The sequence below is a fragment of the Cololabis saira genome, chromosome 18 (assembly GCF_033807715.1).
Source record: "Cololabis saira isolate AMF1-May2022 chromosome 18, fColSai1.1, whole genome shotgun sequence".
Lineage (NCBI taxonomy): Eukaryota > Metazoa > Chordata > Actinopteri > Beloniformes > Belonidae > Cololabis > Cololabis saira.
This window is the reverse complement of record NC_084604.1, coordinates 15,535,755-15,556,600: the sequence shown is the minus strand read 5'-3', so window position 1 is coordinate 15,556,600 and position 20,846 is coordinate 15,535,755. Positions and strand designations below refer to the sequence as shown.

General features: G+C 42.8%; 1 protein-coding gene across 1 annotated transcript in view; it reads right to left on the bottom strand.

The window, feature by feature from the left end:
* Window positions 1-19,461, bottom strand: part of vsnl1a (visinin-like 1a) — a 44,167-nt gene extending 24,706 nt beyond the window's left edge. The window contains exons 1-2 of the mRNA XM_061746859.1: window positions 19,178-19,461; window positions 9,805-9,990 (exon numbers count right to left, since the gene is read on the bottom strand). Of these exons, the coding sequence (XP_061602843.1) occupies window positions 9,805-9,966 (162 nt within the window). The 5' untranslated portion in view covers window positions 9,967-9,990; window positions 19,178-19,461. The remainder of the gene's footprint in view (window positions 1-9,804; window positions 9,991-19,177) is intronic.
* Window positions 19,462-20,846: the final 1,385 nt, after the last annotated feature.

Below are 20,846 nucleotides of genomic sequence, written 5' to 3'. Positions count from 1 at the left end.
TGGTTTTGCGAACCTCAGTCATTCTCATATGTTTTTAAACAGGTGAGATTTTCTCCGGCAACCTTTTAGTGTTCTTCAAATTGTGCAAGTGTGGCCTTTGAGTTGTGTTGTATTTGCTGCCACATCTCCTGGGAGGTTTGGCAGCTGTCTTGAGCCCTTTCCACTTGTAAATAGGTTTCTGGAAAAGTCTCCTCTTCCTTAAACTAAGAAAGAGGGAAAAAAAGATAGACGTGTGTCTCTGGAAAGGACTAAATCTGATTTACTCTCCTCATCTCCTCTCAGGCCGGTACCTGCAACCTGGCTAGTATTATATTAATCATATAATATCTGATATTATCTAATATTTAATTCTGCAGTCACGAATAGCCCATCTCACTGTGACTGATGTGATTGTTTCTCTAAGTCAATTGCTGATATCTTTACCCCATGGCCTTGTGTTAACAAAAGCAGTACTTAATCTTGCCCACATTTCTTTCTTTTTTTTGGCTTTAGTTTTTTTCAAAGATAAATAATGACATGGTGAAAAAAGTTCAAAGTTGTTAATCTAAAATTATATTTGCTAAACGACAACAACAACGATCAGATGATTTTTAATGTGTTTTTGCCACAAAATAGTATTAAACAAGGAGGCATCAACTCTTAACCAAAAAATAAATAAAAAAAATCCCAGTTTGGGTGCGTGTCATATAGTCCGCAAGGACTCCAACCAATTAGCGCCGATATTCTGTTTTTATTGACCTAAGAAAACTCATGACAGAAGAACGACTGTTTGTGATCATTATAGTCTGCTAACTCAGCATCAGTTTCTCCAGACTCTGTGAATCAGAGTTTATAACTATTATTATTCTGCTTAAGTTTTCTGAGATCACCTTTCAGTTTTCTTTTTTTAAATCTTCAAACAGGAAGAAATTGACGGCTGTTTCTATATTCGTATACGGTGCATTTCACAAATAGATCTTTTCTTTCTTTTTCATCACAAAGTGTTTCATTCTGCCAACAGAGTTTCATGTCTTTCAGGAACCATTGTGTGCAATGTGTGTGTGCAATGTGTGTGTGTGTGTGTGTGCAATGTGTGTGTGTGTGTGTGTGTGTGTGTGTGTGTGTGTGTGTGTGTGTGTGTGTGTGTGTGTGTGTGTGTGTGAATGATAGAAACTGGCATCAGAGCTTCCAAGATGACAAAAGCTATTTCTAGAGCGTGGCAGCCACAAGCCTTCTTGGCCGGAGCAGAACGGAGGTGATGATGGGAGTGGGCGACGACAGAGATGGAGAAAAAAGTGGACTGAGTGGAGAAGAAAGACAGTTACATGGAGAGCCAGAGAGACTGGAGAGAAACAAAAAGAAAAAGATAACGTTACTCATTCTTGGGGTATCGGGTAGAATGGTTTGTACGCATATTTCAACAGTATAAAACATATTTATCATATCAAAACCTCGATTGATGGAGACTAATTGGCATATATCTTTTAATTTCCATAAGCAGTCCAAAGGTTTGCCGGATTTTAAAAAACACACACTGTTGCACTGAACACCAGCTTGAAAACCCATAAAATCATTTATTATAAAAAATATTCCCACATCATGTGCAGCTTCTGATGGAAGACCTAAAGTTGTTAAATTAAAGTATGTCCAAGATTTCTGTTCATGTGAAAACAGACCAGCTTTCCGATTATTTGAATTTTCTTTCATAAAGTTCCCTCACCTATTTGACCTGAAAATAAGCCCCGCCCCCTTAGTTACTGTTGCTAGGGATGTATCAGCATCCTTTACAGTTCTACAGCAGCGACTGCCTGTGTCATAATCTGGTCCCGAGGGGTTTTCCGATGAACTTTTGACACAAAAAAGGATGACGAGTCACTGAGGAGCCCTCAGACGGGACTTAAATATGTCTTGGAGGTATAAATAACGCTTCACACCATTTTTGTTAACAAGCACTACAGTCTATCGTCCTGAGCTCTTAACCGTTTATTGGCTTCAGTATGCTGCTTATTCTGCTCACATCTTTAACACATGTTATCCTTTTCTAGCATTTGGGCTCTTGTTCCAGATATGATTTGGGCTTTATTCAACAACAAACTCCCACATGTAATCAACTTTCCTGCTGTCAGTCAGTCAGTTAAACATGTGCATATGTGCAGCTTTTGATGTAAAATTAAGGCCGGCAACACCCTTCGTCATGACTGTCTATTGATACAGAAAGAATTTCCAAATAAGTCCTCCTGGAAAACCGCAGGCTTTCATAGTTAATGGTTTGTGTCAATCTGATGTTGCATCTCTATTTTTCAGTCTGTCTTTTGTCTCCTGTGATTAGGGACCATATGTTTCCTCGCAGAACCAGGCTGTTGGCCAGATGATGTCAGTGTCCCTCTGCACGCTCCATTTTATCGTCCCATCACTCTGCTCCTGTGATCCGTCCGTCTTTCTTTTTTCCGTCTGTCTCTCTGCAGAGGCCTCGGGGGAGTCTCCCCCCGGTCGGCGTTGGGCGGGCAGAGATCTAGGCGCACACGCTCGCACCACCGCCGTCAACAACAGAAGCCTGGAGGCCATGCAGGCGAGGCGCAGCGGAGCGGAATCCATCCCTGCATCCATATTCAGGTCAGCGCCCGTGTCTGTGGGTGTGTGCGCCTGTGCATCAGTGTGGGTCAGCCTCAAAGCCATGCGCTCGCTCCACACTATCGTTTCCTCTGAGACCTGTAAAAATGTGTTCCGGTCCTGTCCGATCCACAGGACTTGAGAAATGAATTCTTGAAAAACAAAAGCAATTCTCGTGTTTTCTGAGTCATTTCCACAATCTCACAGCAACACTGGTGGCTGTGAGCCCGCAGGAGTCTGGACGGACCCCGTTGGTAAAGACCTGGCCACGAGCTCCTGGCTCCAAGGTGAGACCCCCGGTAACCCATGTCTGGGCAAGGGTTTGTTTACGATGGTACATTCATTATTTAGTGATTATTATTGTTCTTTTTTATGTTATTGATTTGTTGTTCTGCTGTTTTATTTATCTTTTTTGTGCTTACAGTGGGGCCAAAAAGTATTTAGTCAGCCACCAATTGTGCAAGTTCTCCCACTTAAAAAGATGAGATATACCTGTAAATTTCATCATAGTTACACTTCAACTATGAGAGACAGAATGGGGGGAAAGAATCCAGGAAATCACATTGTAGGATTTTACTGAATTAATTGGTAAATTCCCTGGTAAAATAAGTATTTGGTCACCTACAAACAAGCAAGATTTCTGGCTTTTACAAGTTTACTCTGTAACTTCTTCTTTAAAGGGAACCTATTATGGCATATAATACCTATTTTAAACAGGCCTTGAATGTCTTAAAAACAAGCTTTTGATAGTTTTTGCTAAATAAATTAGAAATTCAGCCTCTGAGCCATGTCTTTATCATCCCATTCTCTAACCTCATTATCTATGCAGGATTCTGAGTGGGCGGGGCTATGATAATGAGGCTCTGTGCTGATTGGCTGCCTGAATGACGGGATACACCGCCGCGAAAAGATGGCGGAAGCTCCGGCCGGCGGAGTTAGTTGTGGGCGTGGTTTCACACATCGGAGGCCAACCTATGGAAATCGCATTTTTGGTCACGTAACGACGGGAGCAGAATCTTATTGGCTCGTAGAAGTCACATCACACTGGATGGCTCATCCGGGCGGCTGTACAGACACTGCAGAATTTGGTTGCTTTCCTCCTTCTCTGAGTTGGCAGGCTGAGGGAAGACCACTTTATATATGTTAAAGCAAGAGAAAACGTGTCCCCTTTAAAAGGCTCCTCTGTCCTCCACTCGTTACCTGTATTAATGGCTCCTACAAAGTGATTTCCTGGATTCTTTCCCCCCATTCTGTCTCATTCTGTAGTTGAAGTGTACCTATGATGAAAACTACAGATATATCTCATCTTTTTAAGTGGGAGAACTTTCACAATTGGTGGCTGACTAAATACTTTTTTGCCCCACTGTATGTTCGAAACAAAAGATATCAATCAATCAACCAATCAATCAAAAGGGCCATCAGGTGGATGTGTCATCTCCATGTGAATTTACTGAATATCTGTCTGTATGCCCCCCACATCAAGATGAGCCAACTGGTTAGGGTGTTTCCTAGACACCTTTTCCAATTTCCAACCAGGAGAAGACCCCGAGGCAGACCCAGGACAGCCGGCCTGGGAATGTGTTGGTGTCCTCCCAGAAGAGCTGGAGTCCTGGGCCCCTCTGCTCAGGCTGCTGCCCCCGTGAGCCGGATAAACATAAGTTAATAGATGGATGGATGCTGCATTTCCACATTGACCCCGTAATGAAATCTAACATGCTTTCTGATCACAATGAAACGACAACCACAGCAGCAGACCAGAGTTCCCTTCGTGTCGCAGTCGACCCACACGGGACCAAAAGCGAGCGTGAGGCTGCCTGTGATCATTTCTGCAAGAATCGAGCATGAAAAAAACAAAATCATCTTTGTGTCTCAGGGAGCGCGGTTATCCAAGTGGCTCCGAAGGCTCTCTGCCATTTTTACATCAGCGTCTGGCATCGGCGGCTCAGCTAAAAGTGAGAATCCACAGGGGAACCAGGAGCTGCAGCCAGGCACTTTCCTGCTCTCCCACAGTTTGTTCAGGATTCGTAGGCGCTGACACGTCTTTTTTGGGAAAAACAACATTAAAAACAACCAGCGGGACGTCGTCACTCAGAACCCCCTAAATCTGTCGAGTAAGTGTGGCAGAAACTAAAAATCAATCTTTTTAGAGTCAGTTCCCGGCCAATGAAGCTTCCACACCAGGCGGACTCTCTCACGGGGGTCTGGCAGGTCTGGGGATGGAAAGATTGATCAGCTGGTGATCGGAACTGGCCACTTTCCGACAACTGGACGATCAGGCACTGATACGCCCGGCTTTCTTCTCCGCTCCGGTCGGACGAATGTGTCACACAGCGCTGGGAAACCCAACACACAAGTGACCGATCCCCCAAAGCCTTCTGTGGAGGTTTTCCTCTCTTGCACTCCCTCTGATTACTAAATACTTAAACGTAGCAGTTTGCACAGCTTGTAATGAGAAAAAAAATCTAAATCTGAAGAGTCTGGTGGCTTAAATAAAGGTTTCAAATAGTCTTCTGTGTCGTTCCAGGACAAAGTACGACGTCCCGTCGTAGGAAAGTAGCAGACAGGAGTGTCCGTTTCCACGTCACCATTTGCATCACTAGTTGGACCAGTTCACCCCACATGGTTACCATAGCAACCACTGAGGGACTGAGGGAACGCCGGTGTCGACGCGTAGCTCGGCTTTGATCGCTGCCAATATTTAATGCAGATATGCCTCAAAATCAGATTTGAGACTCAGCCGAGTGACGATGAAAGAGAAAACGAGCGAGCGGGTGGAAGAGACGCCAAACAAGAGTAACTCGTGAGAGCGACTCGAAGCCCACACCTGAAACCCCACAGGTATTAAAACTGGTGCATCTCTAAATAAATGTGTGCATCTTCTTTTTGAGTGTTTGTTTAATTTGAACCCTGACACGAAGAGAAACTGCCTGGGGAGAGCCACCCTCGAGCAGAGCAAAGAGCCGTCACTAATTTCCCATTTTGAATGTGCATCAGGACGAAGCCAAAAAGCCTCAAGGGATTTATTTCTCCAAATGAATCTTCCCTTCATCCCTCCGTTCACCTCATGATCGGAGCCCAACCGGTCCTGGAGGTTTGGAACCAGCAAATCCATTTGAAGATGGACATCACTCGACTCTGCGTTGCCGTCTGGTCAACTGCGACGCCGACAGGTTTTCACGCCGGCGAGCGAACACAAAGAGGTAATTATTGTGAATAACGCTGCCTGTTCGATGTACTGAAAGGCTCCCCATGTGAAAGTTATAGGTCAGCACTCATTTCTTTATCGCAAAATTAACATTTAAATGAGCAAATCCCATTTAACTTATCCAACTAATGGACTTTTCAAGTGCGCGCTCATCGTTTTGAAATGGTTTTGTTCCCCCATAGTTTTTGTAAAAGGCTCCCTTTTTACTTTAGAAATCCTTCTGAATGAATGCCATCAAGAATAACCCTGATAATATATAATTAATGTCACTTCAAAGTACTTAGAAGGGGTATCTTTACTAAGTCCTTTGGTAAGGAAACAGGAAATGAGGTGGAAGGAGCAGTTGGAGCGTAGAGTCCACGAGGAGACACCGAGGGTGACGCAGCTTTGTTGCACAGCATCAAAAATGCCCTCTGACGCAGCGCCATCAGGTCCAGCCGGGATGCTGCACCTGTGTCCCCTTTTCTTTCCATGTATCCTCCAAAAAGAGTGCAACACACAAGGCGGGGGTGGGGTGGGGATAATAAATAAACAAACGAGGGAACAAACAGCACGTCTGTTTCAACCAGACCGGTGAGTAAGGGCTGCATTTAGCGCCTCGGCAGGACGGAGGCTTGGACGACGGCCACAGGTGCAGATCCGTGCAAAGGTGGAAGTGGGGCGTGCAGGAGGAGCAGGAGGAGCAGAAGGGTTGACGAATAAGGATCTCAGAGCTTCACGCACTGAAGTCATGCGTGCGCGGCTGCAATGACTGGTACGACTGATAAATTATGCACGCGCGCGTTCATTCGCTTGCTTACTTTTCCCACCTATGCCCATCTCCGTTCGTCGCTTTCTGCCGTCAGAACCGCCCGTCGTACTGCTAATAAACATATGATCCCCCTCCCCCATTGTGTTGGCACACAAACGCTCGCTATCAGTGGCGCACATGCAGTTCCTCTTCACAGGAACATCCTGTCCTTCTCGTGCGAGGTCGCAGCGGAACGTTTTTCCCATCTATCAGTGCGCTGCATTTAAATAAAGTCCCAACACTGATAATCTGTTGCCTAGAAACATAAAAGGATGCATAACAATGTAAAAAAAAAAAAGCCTAAGAAGACCCCCTCAAGATACCACTGTTCTGGCAGAAGCTGCCAACTCCCGCCTTTTTCCCAGGAGCCCGGATAGATTTGCAAAACATTCGGGTGCTTTTCTGTCCGTTTTATTGGAAGCAGAAGATTTCTCTGGTTGACGAGTCTTTGTTTTTTTTTTTTCTTTCTCCTTCACGGTCAGAATGACTCTTAGTTTATTTCTGATGTTTCAGATCTTTTCTCTCAAACTGGCCTCCGCTGATGCGTGAGCTCCGATGGCATTTAGAGGAAGTGCACCCGTGGCCTTAATGCCCAGGCGTGTCTTATGTAACGGCAGCCCCCCCCTCTGGTTATAAAGCACTTCCTGGCATCACTGATAAAAGATTAAGGCTTATTCTTGCATTACTCGGTGTACTTTCTTCCACGAGGCCATTCAGGGAGTTAAAACGTGCAGCACAAGATACAGAGATTAGCCCGATGGAACAGCTCGATGGGAGGAAAACGCCGGTTTGTTGAGCTCTTTATGCTGCACTCGCCACACTGTGCTGAGCCTTTAGGTTCAATCTTTTCCTAACAATATTATATGATCATCAAAGTTTCTCAGTACGTTACAATAAAGGCACGTGAATTGTGTATTTTTTCTGTGGCAAAGGACATTTATTTTGGCGCTTTAAAGCAAATGCTGCCTCGAAAACTCCAACCAATTGAGTTCTGTCGCACGGTTTGGAGGATCGTAGGTCTGGAAGTTCCAGTTTCATCCAGCCCTCCGTCCAGATTTGAAGGCCTCTGTGACATCACAGACCCAGGCACTTAACTATCCAGCATCCCAGTCCCTTTTTCCTCCTAATTACACGTCACGCTGCGTTTGTGCCACCTCAGCTTCCAACCAGAAGTCAACTTTGTGTCGTTCCAGCGAATGTTTGATGCTAAAGTCGTTGGTATTGATGGATTCGAGGGTCTCGGTGCAGACACGTCAGCAGAGATCTCCAGACCCGTCCCTCCCCTTCCTCCTCCTCTGTTTCTGCTACCGAGGTGTTTCCGAGGCCAACTGACGGATGTAATCTCTCCAGTGAGTCCCAGGTCTGCGGCGAGGCTTCCTTCAGCAGCGACGTGTCCCCAACACTTCCCCTGCGAGACGTCTGCCAAGTCGCCTCACCGGGTGCCAGAAAGCACCTGAATGAGCTCCTTTGGATGTGGAGGAGAAGTGACTCTGAGACCCAGTCAGATGTCAGAAGAATGTTATCACTTTAAAACAAACTCGTGGGCTTGAAACGACAAAGCAGCGCAGACAGAACAGGAACTGTAAACCTTTTTACGTGAAACTGTGGTGTTTTTGTGTCGCGTAGCTTTTCACGCTCTCCAGAGAGAGACTGTGTCGCCTCTCAGTCATACAGCATCCCAAGGACTTGACAACAACAACTCTTAAACCAATGCTCACCGGGTCACATTTCTTCAGAAGATCAAACATTTTATTCCCTTTTTTTGTCTTTAATGACCCCCAGCAGCATCAGTTCCAGTCCATACGTGAAACGCTGACTACCTTCTCAAAGCCCGAGTCCCAACCCGACGGCGTAATTGTTCCTGTGGATGCGTGCTTCCCTCTTCATTGTGGAAAACTGCTCCATCGGATGTAATGAGACCCAGCAGGACACATGTTAGAGGATAATCACGATATGAGCGAGTGTTGGTCTTCTGCCCAGATACAGAAGGAGCGAATGGGAGCAAGGCAGTGTGCATGCCAGAAGCTGTCAAAGCAGCGTATTCATGCGAGTCCCACCAACACCTCTAACGCCATGTTGATCTCTAATAACGAGCAGACCGCTATCAGTTATCAGTGATGCTTCTTCTTGTCAAGTCAAGTCATCGTAGTCACAATTTCACTATGAATTTAGTCTTTTTATACACCTTTATACCACATTTATATTCTTTTTATTGTTGAAAATATACTAAATATGCCAACTTTTACCCGGGAGCAACCTTAAAGACAACTTTCTGTGGCAGAAAACAGCACAAAAAGCCAAATTATCTCCAAAATACAGAGTTATTATCCCCTCTTGGCTCCTAATTCACCGAAAATGAACAACACTAAAGCAGGTGAGAGCCAGCTGTTCACACCGCAGACGACAACGAAGCTGTCACCCAAACAGCACCGCTTCCTAATTATGAATGCACTGGTGGCTTTTCTTCTTCTTTTTTTAATCATACTAACCGATGAGGTGAAAAAAAACATTTACAGCCGGGTTCTGATGTTTAGCCACGAAGGCCAGTCTGTAATGTTTATTTCTGCTGCAAAGTGGGACATTTCTGGTATGGAGGCCACTCCCCTAGAGGCTATTCGGGGTAATGCACTTCTTGCATTGCGTCGTTCAAACGCTGCCTTTTTGATTTCGACCCAACCCAGGCTGCATGCACCGAAGAAAATGTGATCAGATGTGACAATATGCCCAGACGCCAGACGAGGTGCACAGTTTTGGAAGCCCTAAATCTGATCGACCTTTTATGAAAGCAGCTTTTACATGATAAATAATCCCCCCCCGTGGCTGTATTTCATCTAATTAATCCTCCAGAACATAAAATCTTCCAACATGAGGTGTTAAAAATCTTAAAATATGGCTTCAGCTGGCACTATTGTGGCAATCCTGTTATTTTAAACAGATTTATCTGACTTCAGTCTCTAATCCCGTTAAAACACACACGTTTGCATCCGTATGTTGCTTCAGTGTCAACTAACAATTCCTGCAACATCAAACAAATATACATCAGAAGAGGTGAGACACTGCAGCATCGATCCCTCTTAATCTTCACCTATCAAACCATTTTATCGCCGCCCTCTCAGCAGTCTGGGATCTACGTGAGCGTGAGCAGCGGCGGCGGCGTTGCGTCGCGGCACGCGGCGCCAGCGTAATCCATCAAGTGACAGAGAGGCCGGGGGAGTCGCACCTTGACGTAGAGCTGCTGGAACTCCTCCAGGTTGAGCCGGCCGGTGGGGCAGTCCTTCAGGAATCCCTTGTACCACTGCTTCAGCTCGTGCTCGTTAAACTCCGTGTTCTTCACCAGGTCCTCCATCACTTCAGGGGTCAGCTTGCTGTTCTGTTTCCCCATTTTCTGTCTGGTTGTTTTTTATTCCTGCAGGGAAACAGGGATGACAAGAGGATTAGCAAGACACACTCACGTTAATGATTTGAGGCATCTTGTCAGACGATGCGGAACAGGAAAAGCAGAGCCTGCAAAGGTTGTTCGGAGCAATCGATCGTGAGGCCGATACCAGATATTTCTGGAAAACTCTAAAAATATGCTTCAAACGAACGAGCTGTAATATGAGGCTTCGGCCCAAAACAGCAGGAAGTTAATCCTTCTGCCTGATAAAGTTTAGTTTATCAAACGCCTCACTTTCTACTCCCAAATTAGAACAAGCAGCAGTTTGTTTTTAGAGGTTTTTTTTATCGCAAGAGTATTATGTCAAATATTCACGGTTTTGAACATCGAATGAAAGTTTGTCTTTTGGTTGTCAGAAATTGTTGTTGGGAGGAAAACACCCTATTAAAGACATGAAGCATGTCAAGGTCCCAGTGTTTTCCAATACATTTCAGCTCCAAAGTGCAGTATACCTAAATAGATTTGCTGTCCAAGTGAAGATAAAACATGTCATTTAGATTAGAGCAGAAGTATATAATATACATCTTACCAGTCAGAAGAAATGAAAAGCACAGCAAGCAAGTGGAAAAATATTCCACTTTAAGAGTGCATATCTGTTTAAATTCATGTATTGACAACCTAAAACATCTTAATAATCCTTTCTATGACGTCTCACCGTTACTCTCACGACTGATTTCTATATTTTGTAAACATTTAAGAGGTTTTTGAAGAAAGAGACTTGCACCATCAAGGTTATTCAGGTACCAAACCATGAAACTTGTTGTATTTATTATATGTAACTGAATATTTTACTCCTTGCCAAGTATAACTGTTTTGGTTTTGTCTGTACCCGCCGACCTCTTCGGGACGAGCGAAACGCGTCTCCACGATGGACTATGTCAGCTGCAAGTGTTTTTGCGAAAGGTAATATTTTATCTTGACAGATTTTCTCCAAAATCTTTAAAGCTGTTGGAAGCAAGAGTTAGTTTACAAATCCACATCTCCTCAGGCGTTATCCAATCAATACAGGGAGCGAGACCGTACATGTTCCCACCGGTCCTGCTTTTGATCAGAAACAACCTGAGACGGTAAAAAAGATTGTTTTATTCGACCCAAAGTCTCGGGATCACATCTCCAGGATCTTTGTTCTTAGTCATGAAAAGTATAATCCCCTGCCGGCACAGCGGCGCCACCCACAGGTGCTTTTGAACCCCTTTTTCGTCGTTCAGACTGTTACCCATGTTGCGTCAGACTGGAGCGAACCGGCCTGGGAACCCGGCTGGAAAACCTCATGTCAATCCCAGCTTGACTGATTTTTCTGAAGCAAACCTATGATGCTATTTATATACTTCCATTATATCTTGTCAAATCTGCTCCAAAAGTCCTCATTTCAGGCGTTAGCAGCGCAGCAGAGCTCACTTGGTCTGCCGTTGCTGCGGTTTGGACCCGTCAGTACTGGAGTTGAGGGGGGATGAGGGGGGATGGCATCCCCCCTGAAATAAAAACGGTCAAAATCATCCCCCCTTTCCATCCCTTATGTCATTTCATCAATGAATGTGGTTTTACTGCTATTTCAACATTTAGAGTCATCACCAGAAAAATAACTTATTTGACCATTTTCACCTGTTTCAAGTAAATTTTCACTTGAAATAAGTAGAAAAATCTGCCAGTGGAACAAGATTTATCTTCTCATTACAAACAAAGAAATCTTGTTCCACTGGCAGATTTTTCTACTTATTTCAAGTGAAAATCTACTTGAAACAGGTGAAAATTGTTGTTTTTTCCAGTGATGAGTCTTGTTTTAAGTGTAATAAGATTTTTTTCCTAAAAAAATTTGACATTTTAACTAGAAATAGGACAAATATTTTTATTTTGAGTTTTTGCAGTGATCCATTTTACTTATCCTGTGAAGGACAGAGTGTTATTGATAAGTTCAGAAAACTGTTTTTTATTGTTGTGTTTTGATGTATTTGATGTAAGCCCAGTGGATATTTAAAGCTTACAGAAGGCTGCATTTAACTGCTGCTATGTCATTCCTGCAGTATTTCTGCAGGTGTTTTGGTCAGTGCTATTATTTGTAATATATTATATTATTTGCAATCACCACAAATTATCTGTCCCCATATGATAAAATCCACCATCCCCCCTGATTTTTTTTTTACAACTCGAGTACTGGTCGTAGTCCAGCAAGCCTGCAGCCATTGCGAACTGGGCCGAAGCCCCGGGTCGCTCTATCTCAAGCCCCGTCAGGAGGCTCGGAGTATGTTTTGGTTTCCTGTCCCTTTGTTTCCCCCAGTGCAGCCATCTGCACGCAGATCCCTGCGTTCCCGTCTGCACGGTGCCGATGTCGCCTCATTATCTCCTCTGATTAGCTCACCCGCCGACCCCCTCGTTATCACGAATCTGCCAAACACGCTGAGGGTTTGGGTTCATTTCTTGCTCATTTCTTGCTCTCTGCTGACATGCTCTCTCTCTGTCTTGGGCGTCTTCAGCTTGAAAAGGCCGACAGGGTTGGAGTCGTGGTGCCAGACGATCTGCAGACAGTGACGAGCAGGTACTGCAGCAGCGTGGCGTGAGAGAGATTCATCACGTCTTCACTTTGACAACGTTTCTCCAGCTCGCTCGCATGATTGATCTCCTCGTGAGTGAAATGAACTCACTGAGACCTGAGATTCTCTTCGACCGAGCATTACGTCATCCCCGTGGCGGCTCGAGTGGCGGGCGGTGTTGTCCTCTATGAAACGTATTCAGGTTTACATATTGATCATCTATTGGCTTTGCCTGTGTCCGAGCATAGCTCAGAAATGTTCCCCGGGTGACAACATCCAGGCAGTTTTCCAAAGCGGTCCGTGTTCACCCAAGTTTATCGCAGGTCGAAACATAACTCTGTCACAGAAAATGAGTCAATTCCTCTTCAGTGACAAAGTATCTCGAGGGAGTCTCGAAGTTTATGACGCACGCCGTCGTACGCGGAAAAATAAATTACTGGTTTAAATATTGAAGAGAAAAAAAAACCCAGCATGATGAATGAAAAGTGTATAATCTTTTATGGCTGTTTATTTGTTTGGAAGGAAGGAGGACAAAAACGCAATGGTTGAAAAATACAAGATAAACATGAATTAGCAAACAAGGCCCAGAGGCACAGAAACCGACGGAGGAGAAGAAAGAAGAAACAGAAAACAATCAAATAATCAAATTAAAATACACAACTACAGATGGGGGTTTAAAAAAGCTACAGTGTGTGATTTAGACTGATCATCATGTAAATAATGTAAAGTTTCAGAAATAACACATCTGGGTACGGTTCACATGCTGTAGATTTATCTAATTGCGCATATACTACTAAACAAAATGTGTGAATATTCATTGTATCGAGAAATTTAATCAGAAAGAAAGAACAGAGCAGAGACCAGCTGTGAAAGATGGCAAAATGCAACAGAAGTCGTGTTTTCGTCACAATTTGGTCGCAAACTTACGCAGCATTTTGAAATGTCGATGAGAGTCAACTAAGAGCTAATTGCATTTCCCCTCAACCAACAACGTGAAATCATTTTTAAGAAGTTGTTACGCCTTGTTCCCACTTGCCCTCCATCAGTCAGTATGAAATACAGATCACGCCTCCCGATGTTCACCGCGAGGCAGAACAGTTCGTCACAGATGGTTTTAGGTAGCGCTGGACGCAAGTTCTCTTTAAAATGCACCACAAGAGTTGACATTTTTCACAGCAAGCAAGACAAATGGGATAAAAACACCAGAAAGAGGAGTTTCTCTAGTACGTGGGAGATTAGTGACTTTCTCATTAGAACGGATGGACAACGCACAGGTGCACAGAAGCAAGTGGAGACAAAGGACCACTGCAGAAGATGCAACATTAGGCCAGAAAAAGTTATTCTGGAGGGGAAAAAAACAACATTACAGAGGTCTTGCTTTGTGAAGACCTCAAGCTCCTCAGATGTTTTGCGGACGGCGGTCTGGCAGCCGCTTGTCCAGGGAGGGTGAAGTCTTGTTACCCTAAAGTTTTTCCAGCCGCCTTCAACGTTCACCGAGTTTAGAGAGGAACTTTGGATTAATAACGTACCAAAGTAAAACTTGACTTACATAACGATTAATCAGGACTCCTCGCTGGCTGCCTGTCGAGGAGGCAACGCAAAAAATAAATGAACTTATTAAAAATTCATTTGCTGAAGGTACCATGTGAAAAAAAAAACTGGTTATTGAAGTAATTGCATTAAAAAAAAATTCGAATTGAGTCAATAAAACACAATATTATAAGCAGACAAACAAGGGTGGCGCAGGCTCAGTGAGAAATGTCCCTTCTGGTGGAGCTTTGATTAATAAGGGGGAATGAGGAGCTCTTTGGAGCTGCGTACAAGCGACAATCAAATTAACTGCTCAGTAGTTTTAAAGAGCTATTTGATCATCTGCAATGATGTAAATCTTTATTTGGCTAAGTGATCCATCCATCTATCTATCTAAGCGAGTGGGTTTGTTTTCTCTGCTGAGAAAGCCAAAACGACTCCCACTCATGAACACCCCGCAAGATTTCTCATGAATTATAGGTCATCTGGCTCGTAAAGGTGCGTAGAGGCCCTGAAGTGTCCTTAAGCATCTTTTCCTGCGTGTGAGGAACACAGGCAGTACTTTGTGTACCATGTATAATATTGTAGGCAGCATGAGCACATAGAAATGTTCAGATAAAACCCAGAATCTTTGTTAATGTGACCTCCAGCATCTGAAACGTGTTGAGTTATGTACAAAAAGCAGAGGATGTAGTTCACTTTGCGCATAAATAACTGACTCTGTGATCCATCAACTGCAGTTTCAGAGTTAAAATCAACTAGTCTTCTGCTTTGGGATGTTTTTAGTAAAAAAAAGCATTCATGTTATGTAAAATATAAGTACATCTTACTTTCTAAACAAAGATTTCTGATATTCTGGATGAACACAACCTTCACCTAACAGATGAAACAATTTAGACAAGCTGGGCAAAACTCATCAAAATGTTGGTAATCTCCATGAGAAAAAAATTGTGACGACATATTTTAGTTTAAGATAATATTATATGAAATATCAACCCTTTTCTCTGCTTTAGAACAGCTGTGTTGATGCCACACCTCCAAAAGATAAGGATGCATCTCTTGGATTGTCAAAACTTAGTAAGCACATGAAGTTTCACAATTTCACATCCATTATGACTGCAGGAGTGAATTTTTATGTAACATATCAAGTAAAATGATCTAAAACCAATGATTTGTGCGTAAAAATTGGGGTAAAATGTTTTGTCCGTGTTGTCAAAAGGCTGGTCGTCTCTGTAGCTACGTAGCACCTTCAGTGAAGATGTTACCTGAGTTTTTTACTAAAGACCTAATGGAGCTTAAGTATTATTAAATAAACCGCCAGGATCAGCTCTACCAGCCAGCAGCAGCTACCTTAGCCCCCACCTGAAGGGTGCTAGGCGGGGCTAACTGGAGGATTGTCTCCGCTTGTCGGCCACTAGTCCCGGCAGCAGCAGCTGGAGCTCGAGCCGAGCCAGATTCAATGCTTCCCTGGACCCGGGCTGACCAATCGCTACCTGATGTTCAAAGGTCCCGTCAAATCTTATAGTACTTTTTACAAATGTCCTTTTTGCAGCAACATGACAAATAACGACTATGGTTCAGTGGGTGTGTTTGGGTGGAGTCCTGCTCCCGTCGAGTTGGTGTCACCCTGATTACCCTTCAGAAATCATACGGATGAGATCTCAGATCTGGTCCAGCTGTTTTTATACCGCCCACGAGCAAACACCGCAGACACAAAGGTTCAGCCGTACTGAACATGAATATGTTTTGCAATCTGCGGCATCCGTCAAACAAATCTCTGTGGTGCGGGAAAGTGACAGCGCTGTGCACTCTGAGGGGGAGATTTGCTAACACTCCTCTGTTGCAGGATGAGCTGAGTACGAAGACAGCGGCTGCAGGAGACACGTGTTGTTCCTGGGAGAGACGTGAACAGAGTGTTACAGTCTCGCAGTTAATGTTATACGTGTGTAGACAAATGTGAGCTCTTGCACGATCGAAAGTAAATATATCTGTATGTATATGCATGAGGTGAATTCATGCACGAGTTCATGCTCTGCCGCTGAGGGTGTGCAGCGTTTCAGTCTGCATGTTGAACAATTTTGATTTCCATTCCTGCACGATTCGAACCAGCGTTTGCAACACAAGCAAAAGTCCTGCAGGATTCATGCATTTTTCGGCCTATGGAGCAAACTCCTACTGTGGCGCGCTCCTCCACTGAGTGCACAATGTGCTCGCAGAGGCTCATGGCGTCTCATAATGCAGATGATCCTCGCCACGCTGCCTCCCGTCATCCATCCAACAAGCAGCATCTGGCCGTTGTCAGCGTGCAGCTGGAGGCACGGCGTTACGCTTTTCCACACAACTGAGCGGTTTTAATCTATGCCGAAAAAGTTTAGATAACGTATTTATCTATCGGCGAGGAAAACATTCATCTAAAGTCGGGGTGGGGGTTTATGTAAGGTTATCTTGTGCAGCTAAATTAAAACGTGGGCATAGTTTACCAGCCACTTCTGTTATATAGTATTTCAGATGGACATTCACTGTTTTATAGATTTGAATCACAGCGAGGGACATTTTGAGCCTTTTTTCTTCCATTTACATTAAAAAAACAACATGTTTACATACTTTTTGAAGGCAGTTACACTTAAAACGTGCAGTTTGAACCAATACTCATGAAAGGTGTCTTTAAAATTGTGTAATTGTCGGTTAAATGTTCTTGCTTTTGAAACATTCATCTCAAGTCTGCTTCTACCATCAGAGCCACGAACATCACTGGAAGGTTTAGTCCAATCAGAATGAAGACAACGGCCTCTGCTGTTGTCAAGTTAACCGTCAGCGCAGACGGGAGAATCTGTTCACCACAAGTGTCATTTCTGTGTTGTATTCTGTTCATTTAAGGCTGTTCCAGAGGCAGGCTGGCAACCTGGGAGAGCATTTACTCTACGGTGTACATCATACCACCCACATCACTCTACCTTATGTAAATCTTCCAGTTGCACAAACTTTGAAATGAAACCAAGGTGTATTTGAAGGAATATTTGATCATTTTTAGGATTTTTAGGCACCACATCACACATGAACAAAGATGGTCCATGTTGGCCATAAAGTGGAGCCACAATGGACATGCAACAAAAGTAAATAAGAAAGTCAAGAAAGTAATGATGGAAGAAGGGAAGGGAAGAAAAGCAACCTAACAAAGGTGATTTGTGTTTCTGCATAGAACCCACAATGTATTTCGTCCATAACTAGCCTCTGCCGTACCCTGGTGACCACCTCCTCCAAAACACAATGATACTCTGATCTGTCCACACAATGTACATCCCCCTCCTACTTCGTCTTCATCGTTTTCCGCCTGGTTAGGAAGTTATTCCCTCAACATTTGCCAAGTCAACAAAGGGAATACTTCTGGCTACAGCGCTGAAAAAAGAACCCCGCGCCACCACCTAGTGTTCAGCAGTTTAATTACAGAGCGACAAAAGCATTACCGAACACGTACATTATAACCAGGAGCTATGACACACATGGGCTACATGTTTAGTTGCCATCAAGAAGTATAAATGTATCTTAAATCTTAAAATCGACTTAACCTGTTGACCGTCTGAGCTAAAACTTTCCTCTGTTTTACTTTAAAGTGTTGGAGAGGAATAACACATCCTTTACATTCTCAGATGTACTTGATTGGAGTGACTAAGACTGCCTGATTAAATCAACCCACATGTTTTAAATATCGGATCATTTTTGTCTTGCACAGGCGACTTGTCATTCCCACTCAGCACCTTTAGAGCTGCCTACAAGCTCGAGAGGGCTGTGCAACTTGTGCTGCAATAAATGAGCACTTGATTGAGCTCTCCGCTCGGTGCAACGCTGTGATGATTGCTTTTATTTTCTCCATTTACCTCTGACATATTGTGTGAGGAAGAAAGCTGCAATGACAGTAGTCTGAGTTGGATTGGAAACGAGTGAAACACTTTTGTTAACTGGGACTGACGAACACAGCCCAGCCTGCGTGCTCACGCTTGAATGTATGCATCGTACTGTCATGCACCACTTTACCCACATGGACAGCTGCTGCATCGCAGCCCAGCCTCTGTTATTTGTTTGAGCAAAACAGATAAGTGGGATCAAGTCTGGGACAAGACACAGTGGGTCACTTAGCAGTGTGGCGGAAAGCAGAGCACCGTGATGCCTGTAGACCGGAGTACAACCTGAGTCATACCCCCCCTCTTTGTCTCGTGGTCCACCAGAGCCTCGCCACGGTAAAAGAAGAGGGGGTGAAAAACATACACATCAGCCAACAGGTGCAGACTGATGCAAAAGATGTATGGTCAAAAGAGTGATTTTACAACGGTGCACCAGCGAACGGAGCTGCCTGAGCCCCTGAGCCAGGCTGTGGGCCATTACATAACACAATCCCTTTACCATCGTTTGCCAACAGGGGCTGACCTTGAGAGGAAGGCAGGGTCCTGGGGAAGCGAGGAAACACAGCAGTCTGAGGTATTAATTCAGGCAAATCTCATAGATATTTGTCTAATCCTGCTGCCCTTGTCCTCTACAAATATATGCATGTGGAGGATTGGGGGGTGCAACCATCGCGGAGGGACTCTGGATGAGATGTGCTCTTGCCTGCATTCATTTGCAAAAAAGTAGCATCCCACTGAGGATGGGTTAAAGAGACCCCCCCACCCACATGCTGCAACATCAGAACCAGTGACAGGATTCATCACATCCCATCATGTCGTGTCCCACCAACACAACCCACGCAGGTCACAATTATAACAGCATAAACCTGCACGCCACTTGTGCTCATCACCTCTTCATCCTGAACCCAAACGCGCATGTTTGGGCAGGCTGCAAGCGGAAACCCAAGCGTGACACAACCATGTAATGTGTGCAAGAAAAACATCTGCAGGTTTTGATCAAACAGCGGTGGCCGTTTACATTTTGAAGGTTTGCTGCGCCAATAAATGAATGAATCACGCTCGGGAAATTAAAAGCATGACGCACAGTGTTGCATCATGCTGGGATTCATCCGATACTGGGACAAATCGGTGCAAACAAATAAATAAACACGTTGTTTTTTTTCTTCCCACGAAACATTTTAGACAAAGCATCCATATTACCTTGCGAGAGTGAGAAGTCAGCGAGAGAAGTCCGGTGGTCTGATGTCTGGAGTGACTGCAAGAAGAAAAAAACCACCCTGCGAGGACGGAGGGGGGGTGAAGGATAAAACAGCCACGACAAGCTTCGGGTTTCTGTTCTTAAGGGGTTTGTTGTTGTTTTGGGGGTTTTCTTTTGTGGTTTGATGGAGAGAAGTGAGTTTGTGCGCGGCGCAGGTCCGTAGGAAGATGCTGCTGAACACAGAGTGCTGCTGGAGAGGAGGAGACAGACTCTCTGCTGCTCCCTCGCTCCAGCAGCCAGAGACAGGAGTCATGACAAACCTCACCTACACTACCCATACTATATATATATATATATATATATACTATATATACTATATACCTATATTATCAACCTCTCTGTAATGTGGATCTAAAACAAGGACAATCATTCTTCCTTCTTCTGTATATTTTTTAAATATAATTTTATATATATATATATATATATATACATATTTGTTCTTATATATGTTGTTTATTGTGTATATATATATATATTTGCTGTACCTTATACATATAAAAATATATATAATTACATATATTTGTATTTGTTAATATATATATATATATATATATATATATATATATATATATATATATATATATATATATATATATATATATTATATATACATATATATATTATATATACATATATTTTTTATAAAAACAATATATATATATATACATATATAAATATATATAATAATATATTATTATAATTCTTATATAATAATCTAATAATATATATAATGATAATAAAATAAAAATATATATACCTATACATATTTTATATATAGGATATATAAAAAACAATTAACAAAATATATAAGAACAAATATAAATATCTAAAATAAAAATAAATAAACAAACATAAATATATAAAATAATATATAATAATATAGTAATATATAATATATTATTATAATTATTATTATATAAGAATAAAATAATATATAAAATAATAATAAAATAAAAATATATGATATATAAAAAACAAATCTATCTATCTATCTATCTATCTATCTATCTATCTATCTATCTATCTATCTATCTATCTATCTATCTATTCTATATGTATATCTTTTTTTTAATTATTTTTTTGGTAATTTTTTATTTTTTTAATTTATGTATTTATTTATTTTTAATTCTTAATATTTGTTGGAGTTTGCAAAGAAAATAATTCCCCCCTGAGATTATTAAAATATTTCGATCGGTTGATTGATAGATTTTGCGGTGTCTCTTTAATTTTCAGTTTCCCGCCATTGGCTCGTCTGAGCGGAACAAGTTAGCGACACACAGACATAAAACACCTCATTTACACGGTAAGAAAACCAATAACTACTAGATAACATCGCAATCGGTGGTCGAGTAAGATATTAATTCGTTTGAGGGTCCATTTCTACCGTAAATACGTTTACACTCACTTATAATTCAAAAGACATTCGCCTATTTGAAACAATGAAACTTTACTTCAGTTGCGATAAAACTCCATTAACAAGTACATAGTCGATATAAATTGTTGGTATACCTCCGTGGTTTCGGGACAGTCTGTTAAAAGCGTCATTATAATGTGTCATGTCCTTTTAAATGGTGTTTTAAATGTGTCATTCTGCTTAAAGGTCTGCAACCC